Source organism: Argentina silus, assembly GCF_951799395.1.
Source record: "Argentina silus genome assembly, chromosome: 5".
NCBI classification, from domain to species: Eukaryota; Metazoa; Chordata; class Actinopteri; order Argentiniformes; family Argentinidae; genus Argentina; species Argentina silus.
Genome location: NC_139659.1, coordinates 2,726,801 through 2,741,267, shown reverse-complemented (window position 1 = coordinate 2,741,267; position 14,467 = coordinate 2,726,801). Strand labels below are relative to the sequence as shown.

The following is a 14,467-nucleotide window of genomic DNA, read 5'->3' as shown; positions in this document are numbered from 1 at the left end:
CACAGGAGCATACGTACATAAACTCTGTCATGCAGTACAGTATGTGTACACAATCTGTCTCACACACACACACACACAGTCGTTGTGGGAGGCAGGACAGGCGTGTCACCAGTAATCATCGTTTGGTCCAAACGTTGCGTGAGAAGCTCAGACAGAAATCCAGGAGACCTGATCACATGACCGTGCTGAGGCCCCCGTCTCACAGCTGACTGAACACCGGACCCTCTGCATGCACCTAGTACTGGAACCAATGTTAAACCTTCTGTGTGTGTGTGTGTGTGTGTGTGTGTGTGTGTGCAGTCCCAACCCCACCGCCTGTGTGGAGCTGCTCCAGGAAGTGTCCATGTCGCGCTACATCCCCCACCCAGCCCTGGTGGTGTCTGTCACCCTCACCTCCGTACGCACAGAGACCGGCATCACACTCAAAGCCCCGCAGCAGGTACGCAAGGAATACATTCACACACACACACACGTTTACGTACACACTCACACACTCACACACACACACTCACGTACACACACACACACACACACACACACTCACGTACACACACACACACTCAGACACACACTCAGACACACACTCAGACACACACTCAGACATTCTGTCTGTGCTGATAAGTGTGTATCTATCTGTGTGTGTGTGTGTGTGGCAGGCCTGCATGGCAGAGAGCATCATGCTGAACCTGGCTGGCCAGCTCATCATGCTCCAGAGAGACCGCTCAGGACCCCAGGTACGGGAGAAGGAGACCCCCCCCAACCAGAAGAAGCTGGTGAGTGACGTCCCCCCCCCCCCTCCCTCTGCCCAGCCCACCCACCCATCTCCCCCCCCCCCCCCCCACAGAAGAAGGTGGTGAGTGACCCCCCCGTCCCCCGTCCCTCTGTGAAGCTGCACAGTGTTGCCTTTCGGTGTGTGTGTGTGTGTGCGTGCCTGCCTGTGTCCCATGTAGCTGCTGTTCTGACCCCTGTGGTGCTGGTCGTGTGTGTGTATAACTGTATCCTCTCTCTCTCCCCCTCCCCCCCCAGCTGCCGTTCTGCCCCCCCGTCGTGCTGGCCCAGTGTGTGGAGAACGTGTGGACCACGTGTCGCAGCAACAGGAAGAAGCGGCACCTGCTGGAGGCCCTGTGGCTGTCGTGCGGCGAGGCGGGCATGAAGGTGTGGCTCCCCCTCTTCCCCCGCGACCACCGCAAGCCCCACTCCTTCCTGTCGCGCCGCATCATGCTCCCCTTCCACATCAACATCTACCCGCTCGCCGTGCTCTTCGAGGACGCGCTGGTCCTGGGCGCCACCAACGAGACGGTTCTGTACGACGGCCTGCAGGGCTCCCGCGAGCCTCTGGAGGCGCTGTTCCCTTACTGCACCGTGGAGCGCACCTCCCAGATCTACCTCCACCACATCCTCCGTCAGCTCCTCGTACGCAACCTGGGAGAGCAGGCCCTCCTCCTGGCCCAGTCCTGCGCCGGCCTCCCCTACTTCCCCCACGTGATGGAGCTGATGGTCCACGTGGTGCTGGAGGAGGAGGCCACGTCCCGGGAGCCCATCCCCGACCCGCTGCTGCCCACCGTGGCCAAGTTCATCACCGAGTTCCCTCTGTTCCTCCAGACCATCGTGCACTGCGCCCGCAAGACGGAGTACGCCCTGTGGAACTACCTGTTCGCGGCCGTGGGAAACCCCAAGGACCTGTTTGAGGAGTGTCTGATGGCTCAGGACCTGGACACGGCTGCCTCCTATCTCATCATACTACAGGTGCTTACACACCTGGGTCACACACCTGGGGACACACACCTGGGGACACACCTGGGACACACACTGCACATACCTGGGACACACACTACACACACCTGGGACACACATTGCACACACCTGGTGACATGTTGTACACACCTGGGGGCACACGTGGGGACACACTGCACACAACTGGGTCACACACCTGGGGACACACCTGGAGAACACCTCTGTTGTTACTAACCTGCCTACCTGTCAGCCCTAGGAATACCACAGCTTAATTGTCTTGTGGTGTTAAAACAACGTAGGCTCCAACCACTGACGACATCATAATGCTTTCTAATGAGGTTTCCAGTCAATACACAGACATCTGACGAAGTCCGTGAGTTCAACCCTTCTGAGGTTGAAGTAGGGCAGGGGTTCCCCAAACCTTTTAGTCTCGCGACCACAAATTGACACCAATGATTTCCCGTGACCCCCATCCACTTGATTGCGGCCATGCCAACACACAATGGTGACATAATGACACAATAGAATCCAAGTGTATTATAATCGCCTACCGTAAACGTGCTCTAATTGGTTGGATCTTGAACCCTGAAACACTGGCAGTATGGGTTACAGGTGATATTGTTTATGAAATCGTAGGGGTGAGTCTAGTTTTGAGCCGGTGGTTGGCTGAGATGTGGCTGAGATGTGGCTGAGATGTGGCTGAGATGTGGCTGAGATGTGGCTGAGATGTGGCTGAGATGTGGCTGAGATGTGACTGACATGTGACTCCTCCCCAGAACATGGAGGTGCCCGCGGTGAGCCGACAGCACGCCACGCTGCTCTTCAACACCGCCCTGGAGCAGGGCAAGTGGGAGCTCTGCCGTCACATGATCCGCTTCCTCAAGGCCATTGGCTCCGGGGAGATGGAGACCCCGCCCCCAACGCCCACCACTCAGGTAAAGGAACTAACTAACTCGAGCTCACTTCCCGTTCCTCCACTCTGTCCGTGAGGTTCCATTGGTGTCGTGTAAGATGAACCTCCTCGTGCTGATGTTGAATCCAAGGGGCTCATCTTTGAGAGAGCCTGGACCTGCTTGTGTGATGGTTAGGGAAGGCTGCTTCTGTGTCTCCAGTGTTTGGATGTTCTCCATACCTGGTTGTGTGATGGTTAGGAAGGCTGCTTCTGTGTCTCCGGTGTTTGGATGTTCTCCATACCTGGTTGTGTCTTATTCCTTCACAGTTCCTCTGCTGTGTGTTTGGGCAGCGTTCTGTAACTCTGGTTGTCATTCTGACAGGAACCCAGCTCCACTGGGGGGTTCGAGTTTTTCCGGAACCGAAGCATCAGCCTGTCCCAGTCAGCAGACAGCATCGTCGCCGGGAAGTTCAACCTGCAGAAGACCTTCAGTATGCCCTCAGGACCCTCCGTGAAAGGGTACGCACTACGCCAAAGGGCGACCACAGTCACAGGGCAACCACAGTCACAGGGCAACCACAACCACAGGGCAACCACAGTCACAGGGCAACCATAACCACAGGGCAATCACAGTCACAGGGCAACCACAACCACAGGGCAACCACAACCACAGGGCAACCACTGTCACAGGACAACCACAGGCCAAATACAGGCCTACTTACCACAGGGCTCCGGTTCACAAGTTCACCTGGACAATGTTGATGATCCCTATACCTATAGTGATTGTTTAAGGATTAGCGGAGCATTCTCTCGGAGCCCTGCTGTTTTGCATAATTAATTGGCCTTCCTTTGTCAGCGGTTTAGTCCTCCCCTCTCTTTACACAGCTCCCCTGTTTAGTACGCCGCGCTGAGAGAGATCATATGATCCGGAGTACCTGGCTTTTGTTCCCACCATGTTGAATAGACATACATCAGTAATATCCCGAGATGGATTTCCCTCCAACCCGTTGTGACCTCTGCTCAATACACACAGCTCGCTGGACAAAAACAGAACGGGGCTCAATTTCATTTCAGTTCCTCTCGGTCGGATTTTCTCCAATGGTGCAGTTTAGTTCCTGAATTAATGAATATATGCTTTTATCCAAAGCGACTTATAGTGCAATGAGTTAATGTGTTCTTTGTATGTATGGTCCCAGCGGGAATCGAACCCACAACCCCTAGCATAGCTAGTGCCCTGTGCTACCAGCTGTCCCACAACAAGACCTTAGGCTGCAGGTTGCTCGGGGTCCAAGGCTACTGTTTGCAACAACTTGACGTCTTGTTTCACCAGCTTGTCTATGAGTTCAAATGAATATTGTATGAATTGTATTTCTGTGGTCCTAACTTCCTCCTCTTCCTCTTCTTCTTCCTCCTCTTCTTCCCCCTCCTCCTCCTCCTCCTCTTCCTCTTCCTCCCCCCCTGCCTCCTCCTCCTCCTCCTCCTCCTCCTCCTCCTCTTCCAGAGGGGAGCGATGGAGTAAGGACAGCGACTGTGCAGAGAACATGTACATCGACATGATGCTGTGGCGTCACGCCCGGCACCTCCTGGAGCAGGTCCGCCTCCGGGACCTGGGCTGCTTCTCCGCCCAGCTGGGCTTCGAGCTGATTGGCTGGCTGTGCCGCGAGCGCACGCGCGTGGCCCGCGTCGACGACTTCGTCAACGCCCTCAAATGCCTGCACAAGGACTTCCTGTGGCCGTTCCCCGTCATCCCCGCCTGCTCCCTCAGCTCGCCCTTCAAGAACGGACGCTGTAGGACGGGTGAGGAAAGGCAGGCAGGCAGGCAGGCAGACAGACAGACCCTGCTTGTCTAGCTGGCTTTTAATCATTCCCCTTTAACTGATTTTGTGCTGAGGGTGAATAAAGTCGCCCAAATTGTCAACATTTGTGTGACTTTAATACATAAATTATGATGCTTCATTTTGTAGCCAATCAAAGTATTGTTGCTAGGTAAATACCACATAGAACACTTGGTTCTCGAGGTGGTGAGTGTTCCGGAATTCTTGGCGGTTGGTGAGTTAGCCTGGACTTTCCTGGCTAGATGAAGGTTACTTTAAATGTCAAGTTTGACAGTTGGGTCAGTGCTTCTTTTCCCTCAGCCATGGCTGTTTCTGTGTCCCCACGTTTTAACCGTAGTTCACATTACAGTGCTGAACCAAACTGAGCTGTACTGGGCTGGCCTGGTTACACATCCACCATAGTTCTAGTGCTGGAAAGGACCGTGTGAAGGGAAAATATCCGAGCCAGCACACTATGGTTTGGGTCGGCCCTGCGGTGTGTGAAGCGCCTAAGTGTGTTTGTGTGCGTGTTCCTTCTCCAGTGCTGAGCACGCGCCTGCTCAAGTCCCAGTCTGCAGACAGCCTGCTGAACAGCGACATGGACACAGCGCCCCCTCAGGTTGCCACGCGCAACCACAACTGGCTGGACGGGCTGGGGGCGGAGCCTAAGGAGATGGACACGGCCTCGTCCTCGTCCCACGGGCCGCGGACGCAGGACGCCTTCCTCTCCCCACTCATCAACAAAGGTCAGTCCGCGGTCCTCCTCATCCTGAGAACCACACTGCTCTTTCTCTTCAGGAACTCTCTCTATTTATCTCTCTGTTTCACTCTCTTTCTTTCTTTCTTTCTTTCTTTCTTTCTCTGTCTCCAGGTTGGTTATTGTGTGAGAGAGGAACCTCACTTCCTTCTCTCTCTCTCTCTCACTCTCTCTTTCCCCATCACCACCCACTCATCCCTCCCTTCCTCCCTCCCTCCCCCTCCTCTATTGCTTACTCTCTCTTTCCCCATCACCATCCACCCATCCCTCCCTACCCCCTTCTCTCTTTCTCTCTCTCACGCTCTCTCTCTCTCTCTCTCTTTCACCATCACTCTCTCTTTCACCACCCATCCCTCCCTCCCTCCCTCCCCCCTTCCATCCCCCTCTTCTCCTTTACTACATTTGCTATTATCTCACTCTCACTCTCTCTCTCTCTCTCTCCCTCCCTCCTTCCCTCTCTCCCCGTCAGCGGAGGAGTGCAGCATCGGTTCTGCCACAGACCTGACGGAGACCAGCTCCATGGTGGACGGGGACTGGACCATGGTGGACGAGAACTTCTCCACCCTGAGCCTGAGCCAGTCTGAACTGGAGCACATCTCTATGGAGCTGGCCAACAAGGGCCCCCACAAGTCTCAGGTGCAGCTCAGGTAAGAACACCTGACTCTCTCTCCTCTACGTATTTCACCCAGCCCAGGTAAGAACACCTGACTCTCTCTCCAGAGCGGCAGAGCGGTATTGACACGTTGAACTAACAACAGTCAGATGCACTGCAACACTTTAGCTAGTGCCGGTTTCCAGTGTTTGTCTCTTATAATAATAATAATAATAATGCATTTATTTTGTATGGTGCTTTTCTCAGTACTCAAAGACAATACATTCCATGGAGAGAACAAGAATAGGTGGATAAATTAAAAAGTAAAATGAAAGCACAGTCAGTAAAAACAACAATAAAAATAGCAAAAGATTTAAAGAAAGATTAACAAGATGGTTTTTTTATTGTTCATGTATGGATGTGGTGGCATGTTTATAAAGTGTGTGTTCAGTATGACCTGATATTCATGTACAGTACCAGTCAAAAGTTTGGACACACCTTTTCATTCAACGGTTTTTCTTTATTTTTTATTATTTTCTACATTGTAGATTAATATTGAAGACATCAAAACTATGAAGGAACACCTATGGAATTATGTAGTAAACAAAAAAGTGTTAAACAAACCAGATATTTATATTATATTTTAGATTCTTCAAAGTAGCCACCTTTTGCTTTGATGACAGCTTTGCACACTCTTGGCAAGGTGTGTCCAACCTTTTGACTGGTACTGTATTATGTCCTCATTGGTCCTCTGTCCTTAGGTACCTGCTGCACGTGTTCATGGAGGCGGGCTGTCTGGAGTGGTGCGTTGTGATTGGTCTGATCCTGCGAGAGGCTAACGTCATCAAGCAGGTGGTCAGTTTCCTGGACAGCCCAGAGGTCCCTCCTGAGACGGTCCAGAGTGTCCACAGCGGCCTGCTAGCAGTGGACGCCTGGGGCTCAACTGACTGGTCAGTACCCCCCCCCCCTCTCTCTCTCTCTCTCTCTGTCTGTCTCTCTGCCTCTGTACAGTAACCACTGATTAGCTCAAAGGCTAACTGTCCCTAACTCACAAGCTAACTATCGAACTCACAGGCCAAGTATCCCCAACTCAAAGGCTAACTATTCCTAACTCACAGGCTAACTATCGCTAATTTAGAGGCTAAGTACTGCTCTCATCAGTCCTGACCTGAGTCTTCCTCTCCCCTCCTCTCCTAGTCAGGGCTACAAGCCCTTCCTCAACCTGATCCGGCCCCAGCTGCAGAAGCTGATGGAGACGGCAGTGGAGCAGGTCCAGCCTGAGGCCTTCCAGCCAGCCAACCCCTCCAAGCTGGCTGAGCCGGCCAGCCCCAGGGCAGAGGACACCCGGGGAGGAGCAGCACCTCTGGGCCAGGCCCTCCCCATGGAGCCCAGCCCCACGGAGGACGGCCCGCCAGAGGAGCAGGAGGAGCAGGCAGGAGATGAGGGCTATGACTGTACCCTGTCCTGACCTCGCTGGGCGGGGCTGGGCGGACTGGGGCGCTGTTAGGGGAGGAGGAGGAGGAAGAGGAAGAGGAGGAGGAGGAGGAGACAGACACAGATAGCCTCTATGACACTCAAGCCGGCTTCAGCATTTGCGATCTATCTGGAAGTCTGCGCACCTGAACCCAGAGATTTTGCATTGTGTGTGTGTTTGTGTGTGTGTGCGTGCGTGCGTGCGTGCTAGGGTGTTGTGTGTATTACCCTTTGAGTGTGAAGATCAGAAGCCTCAAATGTAAGGTGGAATTCTCTGGGCTGGTTACTAGTCCATCCTAGTGCTGGAGCAGGGTGGGTGGGTGGGGGGTGGGGGGTGGGGGGGGTAGGTGTGTGTGTATGTGGAGTGAACCTCTCCTGTGATTAGAACGTCAGTATTACCCACTCTGGACATGTCCTCTGGAGGCCCGTACAGACTTGAATCACTGTCCACATTGAAGCTTGTCTAGACTCTGGACACAGCCATTCACAAGCTCACGACACCCAAATACTTACCTAAGATATGACACATGACCAGGTCCCAGCCTCTGGGTCTACTCTACTCCCGTTCTCTAAAGGAATTTGATCACAGGGATTACCAGATTATGGGTTTGGCCGGGCTGTACACCAGGATTATGTGTTCAAGCACATCGGGTTGGGGGCACGCAATTTGTGTTGCAATTTAGCTTTTTACCAAAATGTGCTTTCAGAGGTATTCTCTGTGTGTGGCAGTGAGTCTGGGATGTGGTTTTAGTGTGTGTGTCTGTGTGTGTGTCTGTGTGTGTGTGTCTGTGTGTGTGTGTGTCCAGAAATGTGTCCCGCTGGCTTGCTTCGCTGCGTGAGCCGATTCCCTGAGATCACCGTGACCATGTGACCATGTGACCATGTATTGGCTGGTGAGGGCTGAACAGAAGCGTTTGTGATGTCCAGAGACGGAGCGTTCATGTAGCCGCAGTTCTTGGCACTCATTCCATGTAACTTTAAACAGCGTTAGTTCTATTTTTTCACACTTTGTACAAAGCTTTCTTGTGTTGTGCCCCTGATGTTGGATGCTGATACAGGATAAGCCCAAACATGACTATGGTACTTTTGGCAAAACCCACAGTGAACTATATGTGTGTGCTGGACAGAACAATTCTCAAGTCATGAACATTTTATGAGATGCACTGAAGAGTGTGTGTGTGTGTTTGTGTGTGTGCGTGCGTGCGTGCGTGTGTGTGCGTGCAGGGCAGGGTTCTCATATTTTCATACCTCATTGAACAGTAATTTTAAGATATTTTGTGATACTTTTTGTCAATAATGTGATGGTATTCGATCTGTAGCGTTGATTTTGAACTGATATCCCCCTCACTTCACAGCTGAACATTGGGTTGTGTGAGAATGCCGTTTGTCAACACGAGGCGCGTGTGTGTGTGTGTGTGTGTTGACTGGGAGTGGAAGCGTTCAGAGTGGTGACTGCGCCTCTGTGCATGCCATGCGTGTAGCATGGGGGGGGGGGGGGGGTTAGCGTCTCACACAATTGCCGGGGGCCTGACTAGGCCACAACCAGACCAGTGGCTGATTCCCGTGGAGGAGGAGGGTCTCTGAGGACCACCGAATGATGTCAGGATCCATACTTGGGGGATCGGTTGTTTTTGTCACTGAAGCTTTGCTGTTGAATTGGCCTCCGTCCTTGAGGATCAAAAGGGAAACCATCAGAGAAGCGAACCGTGATCATTCACTATGTGTTACTGAAAAGCCTCTTATGCAAGTTAACTTTTATTACCCCCCCGACCCCCCCCCCCCCCCCCCTCAACATTGACAACCCACACTTGGTGTGTTAACTCTGTCACATTTCAGTATGTTTTTAAACAAGGGTTGTGTTTCTTTCCTCTGAGTGGTGGTGATGTTGTTGTTGTTGACAGAGTGGCTACCTGGGGGTGAAGAGGTCTGAGGTGGTGTTCATGATGTGTTTCCGTCTCCAAGGCCCAGTGTTACCACGGGACACGACTGTAACAGTAACAAACCAAATGACGATGACTGAGAATTTCTGAAACACAGAGGTGTGTGTGTGTGTGTGTGTGTGTGCGCGTGCGTGGGTGTGTGTGCGTGTAAACCAAGTGGTATTTGATCTGTTCAAGATTTTTTTATGCTTAAGATCCTCACATGGAGTTAAGGTTTTATTCTATTATCATGGTTATCATTATTTATTGGTATTATCATAGCTAACAGGATTCATTTTGACTCTATATCTACAATTTTTTAATGGTTATATCAAAGCTAAAACTAATCAAGAACTACTGCTTTTTGCCTCTGCCTCAACTTCGTCATTTGAGTTGTCCTTGACCATGACTGGGCACACTTCGCTTCAGTTCCTGTCTTCACCAAATTCTCCTTTAGTAATGCAACTCAAGTCCTAAATTGACCAGAATTTCCAGGGCTTTGATCCCCTCCCTGGTCCGTCTCCCTCCGCCCGACCCATGCAGGTCTCCATCTACACCTTCAGCAGCCCGTGGAACTCTGAGCTCCTGCTCCAGCAGCTGTTCGTGCTCTGTGAACACAGCAGCTGTGTCTTTCCATCCCACGTCCCTTCTAGTACATCTACGGCAGTGATTTCCGCGTATGCAGAGTACGTCAGTATTAAATTGTGCAATTCTGAAATATGACTTTCAGCTTTATCATGTTTTTTGTTTTTTTGTTCACCTCTTTTTCAGACTTATTTACATTATTTTTTTGCTATTTTCTCCGCCTTTAACGCTGTCACTTTGATGTGGACCAAAATGCTCGTCATTTCAACATAATATACTGCGGCTCCATGTACTCGGTTGGTTGGATATAGTTTGTTTAGTTTGGTTCTATTCTGATTCTCATTTTATATATATATATATATACTTTTTCTTTTGTTTTCGTTTGGCAGCGTCGTTAAATTGGCTGTAAACACACATCTATACTGTAAGCTCATATTCCAGCTCGTGTTTCCCGTGCTCTCAGTACATTATGCATTGCTTGCCGCCTGCTCTCCGACCCATTACAGAAGCAGGCAGAGCATCTTTGAAGTCCACGTTCCGTAATCCTCTGCTAATGCTTACCAAAGACTAACGCCCTGAGGCCTTGGGTGCCGGCAGGTTGGTGATGTCAACATGCTTGTACACACCCGTAGGCACAACAACGTTTCCCCCGTGAAATAGGCAACCATTGATGCTCAAAACCAATTTTCAATTAGTTCTGAAGACACTTTAATTCGTTTTTTTTCTTTTCGTTTCTTTCTTTCTTTTTCTTTTTTTTATCTTCACGTTTTCCATTTTTAGTACAAGGAGCTGTCTGTCTGTTTGGGTGGGTCTTTTCTCGAGGCTCCAACTGCAACGTCAGGCTCTACGCATGTCGCGATGGTACGCTGTTCGCACACTATCCTGGGTGATTATGAGGTCGTTAAGGAAGAAGAAGACTCTTTTCTTCCTGTGTGTACAGTTACGTGTGGCCTATGATGACACAAACACAAACTGGGACAGGTGGACATTTTCAATGCAGTGTATAGATACTGTTTCTTGTACAATTGCCTTTTCTACTCATTTTGTTTTCTATTTTATTTTTTTCCTGTACATAAAGAACAATAAATTATTTTTAAAAACAAAAAAACTTGTAATTTATGTATTTCTTATTATTATACTTGTTGTTCTTTCGTTTTACAATTGCAGCTGATGTTTTCAGAGAGAGGAGGACAAGCAACATGTGAATCATGTATTAAGCACTTTATTGCTGTACATGGTGGTATGTCACTTCGGACAAAAGTGTTAATTTCAAGCTTTTTGCATAATAATCAAGTCCATTAATCAAAATACCCTGTAGCACAATATTCTCAAATCAATCCCTCCAATCATAAACTCCCATTTAAACAGCAAAGGGGGACTCTCCAGTTGACACACGAGGACGTTTACAGTTGCCAAATTAAATACAGTGTAATCATTATGTTCAAAATTATTAACAAAAAAAAATAAAAATACAGAATGGACTGATTGCTTTAAAAGAATAGCTTTAACCTGTCATGTTATACAAACTGCACTTTATTCAGTCTCCCAGAAGTACACTGCAATACAGCAATTAAACAAAGGCATACTGTTGGTGAAGGTTGTACTAGACAAACCATAGCACATGTTAGAAACTTAAAACACATAAAAACAGAACATCCATCCATTCAGAAACAAAATTACCCCATCACTCAACACAGATTAAAATATTGCCATGTGCATATCAAATCAAATTCCCCAGTTTAGACTATTAATTTAACATTATCCGAACAGGCATCTGGATTATTTTAGAGAGCATATTTTCATGGGATGTGACCACATTTCAGACGATGCGTTGCCCTGTGAAAGTTACTTTTAAAGCTGCCCCGGGTTAAGAGCTATCACAAAGGCTTTCTGTTTTCCTCTGCAATGTCCTTTAAGTCTTCAAAGCATTTCTTGAATAACGTATATAATAGTTTGCTTGACCTTGACAAATGTGCTTTGGTGAACATGGAGTGCAATGTCAAGAAACATTTGAGACGTGAGAAATGACATCATCATTCACTGCACTGACATGAAATGTCACTCCCACTGCCGCCTACCGAACCACAGCACATTTGACAATTGTTTACAGAGAATGAGGAGTAAAGGTGTAAATCACTGATGTTATATCAATTAAGTAATCAATCAACAAAACAAGTCATAATTTCAATGAGTTGTACTTCCGACAACCATCATGGTCTTCCAGAGCTTACCAAATGATCAGGGAAAGCTTTGGGTGATTACGCGAAATGATATCTATAGCTATGATGACATGATATGGGGGGGGGGGGGACCAATGTACTATCATACACTTGATTTTAGAAAATCTAAGAACTATTTTTGATTAAGTTGTATTAATAAATCGAACCTCTGTTGATTGTTAGATGTTTTTAGACACTCTGCTTTGATTTAAGTTTCCCATCGTTCTCGTCCGTCCACCCATGACGCATCTAAATGGTGAGCGCAGCTCTTTGATGGCGTCACATGTCACTAAACGGTGCAGCCGGCCTGAAACACCCCGGGTGTCTTTACTCTTTACACACGTTCCTTTAACACATGCATATTTGAAAGAGTACGCTGGGATGTTTCATCACGACTGCAGAGATGGATATGACAAAAAAACAAAAAACAGGTTTAAAAACCTCAAAACTACACTACGGTTTACAAAAAGGTTGCTGTACAATCCGGCACTTGCTAAGACCATTGAAGACATTTTGTAAGTGCATGTGGCCAGAACAGTAAGAAAACCCTTATTTGTGTCTTTAGGAAGCTTGACAGGCAGGGTGCCCTCAGATAACCTGACCACTTTATGACCATGTGTGGTTACAACCAAAAAGAACCGATGCACATTATTTTGGTGCTCAACTGCTCTGAGGATGAAGAGGCATCACTGGATACAAAACCAGGCTTGAGGTGACCCCCTCCAACACAAGGTGCTTCAACCTGTCTATACACTACAATACCCCCCAGCTAGTGTAACTCCCAAACTTGTTGACCCCCCTCCTAGTATTTACACTTGACTTTCTCTTGGATGTTGTGATTTTGCAATGGTAGTCAAGTTGTCATGGGATACCACCGCCAAAATGGTCATTGTATTGCATAGATTTAGTAATGAGCTTCACTCTCATCAGGGGTTAAAGGCATGAGAAGGTCACGTTCTTCCTAGTCTCCTTCACCAGCCCTCATTCTGTGTAAAAGCGGGTCGTTATTTCTCCTCTGGATGAAACAGTTGGCCTAGTTTTTATCTGAGTTTATTCCAATGAGATGAACAGATAGCCACAGCAGTGTAGTCCAATCAACAGCCATTTTAACCAATCATTATCAAACCTGACATACCTCTCCTCCATAGATCTCACATACTGTACCAGTCACCTCATAGAGGTAACCTACTGAGCTTTCACACAGAGAACCCTAGAGCAAAACTTAACAACAAAGCTAGCTGTGTAAAAAAAAAAAAAAAAAAAAAAAAAAAAAAAAAAGTACTGACAGCTACCTCACAGAGAAACTTGTTAGCAGCAGAGGGAGCCATCCTGCAGACAGACACCGACACCATGACCATACAACACAACCACAGACTTAACTCCCAAGTAGGAAAGCTACCGAGGCGACAGTAAGGTGGGTTCTCCACAGATAAGACCGCCCTCCCTGCCCAATAAACCGCCGTGCCTTCCAACCCACTTAGTGCTAACGTGTCCAAACCGCTCTCACCACAGTAAACACATGGGTTAACCTTTTTCATTACCTAAATAGAGCACGTCTCCCACTCAGAGACGTCAATATAAACCACCATCCTGGTGAATAAGGACCAAACCCAAACGACTGTTCTGTACCAGATGAGGAGCAGAGAAGACAGCGGGAGTCGATGGCTTTTATGTTTGAAACGTCGAACACGTTAAAATGACGGACCACTTCGCAGCTGTAGAGCACTGTGGTTCAACGTTTTAGAAAAATGAAAGAAGCACCATTAGTTTCATGACTGAGGCTAAATTGCTCAGGAACTCTACTGGCTACTGATATGTTAGTGAGCAAGAAACCTAAACGGCTAAAATAGTTTAAAACTATATAACGTATAACTACGAACTATAACCTAAACGATTAAATAACTCCATGGAAAACACGATGACTTCAGTGATGAGGAGTTGCATTGCCTTTTTTTTTTTTTTTTTTTAAACTCTGGGGACATTCCCGTCGAGCCCAATCCTCTTGAGGATATCCAGAAGACGGTTTATAAAAAAAAAAAAAAAAAAAAAAAAAAAAAGGATCCTTGCACTTCTGAAACAAGCCCTGTCAATAAATCACACGCAGAAGGCTTTTACTGCAACTCGAAGCACTTATGTCCTCTTCAGACTCGGACAGTCTGGCCTTGGTGATAAGGCCAGGGGAGTGTGTGATATCACCATGCCCACGTCTGAGGCATTAACCCACTGTAGCCCGTCAACTCCACACACAGAGAGTGATGCTAACGCTAACGCTCCTGACCTCGTCCTGGTTGACCGAGATGAAGGGAGGTAGACATGCAAGGCCATACATACAAAAACAGTTAGAGAGAGAGAGAGAGAGAGAGAATAAGAGGAAGACTGAGAGTGGAGAGAGAAAAAGAAAAAGAATGTACTGTATTAAAATATACCCCCTCCACCCCTCCACCCCCAACCCCCCAAAAAAGCAATAAAAGGTACTGGGTGC

General features: G+C 48.4%; 1 protein-coding gene across 2 annotated transcripts in view; it reads left to right on the top strand.

The window, feature by feature from the left end:
• The window catches only part of ric1 (RIC1 homolog, RAB6A GEF complex partner 1), a 37,987-nt gene extending 30,367 nt beyond the window's left edge, over nt 1-7,620 (top strand). For both annotated transcript variants that reach the window (XM_083669504.1, XM_083669503.1), the window contains 10 exons: nt 301-439; nt 657-773; nt 1,027-1,746; nt 2,511-2,669; nt 3,009-3,145; nt 4,128-4,423; nt 4,983-5,186; nt 5,667-5,844; nt 6,551-6,739; nt 6,987-7,620. In XM_083669504.1, the coding sequence (XP_083525630.1) occupies nt 301-439; nt 657-773; nt 1,027-1,746; nt 2,511-2,669; nt 3,009-3,145; nt 4,128-4,423; nt 4,983-5,186; nt 5,667-5,844; nt 6,551-6,739; nt 6,987-7,257 (2,410 nt within the window). In that variant the 3' untranslated portion in view covers nt 7,258-7,620. The remainder of the gene's footprint in view (nt 1-300; nt 440-656; nt 774-1,026; nt 1,747-2,510; nt 2,670-3,008; nt 3,146-4,127; nt 4,424-4,982; nt 5,187-5,666; nt 5,845-6,550; nt 6,740-6,986) is intronic.
• The last annotated feature ends 6,847 nt before the right edge of the window (nt 7,621-14,467 follow it).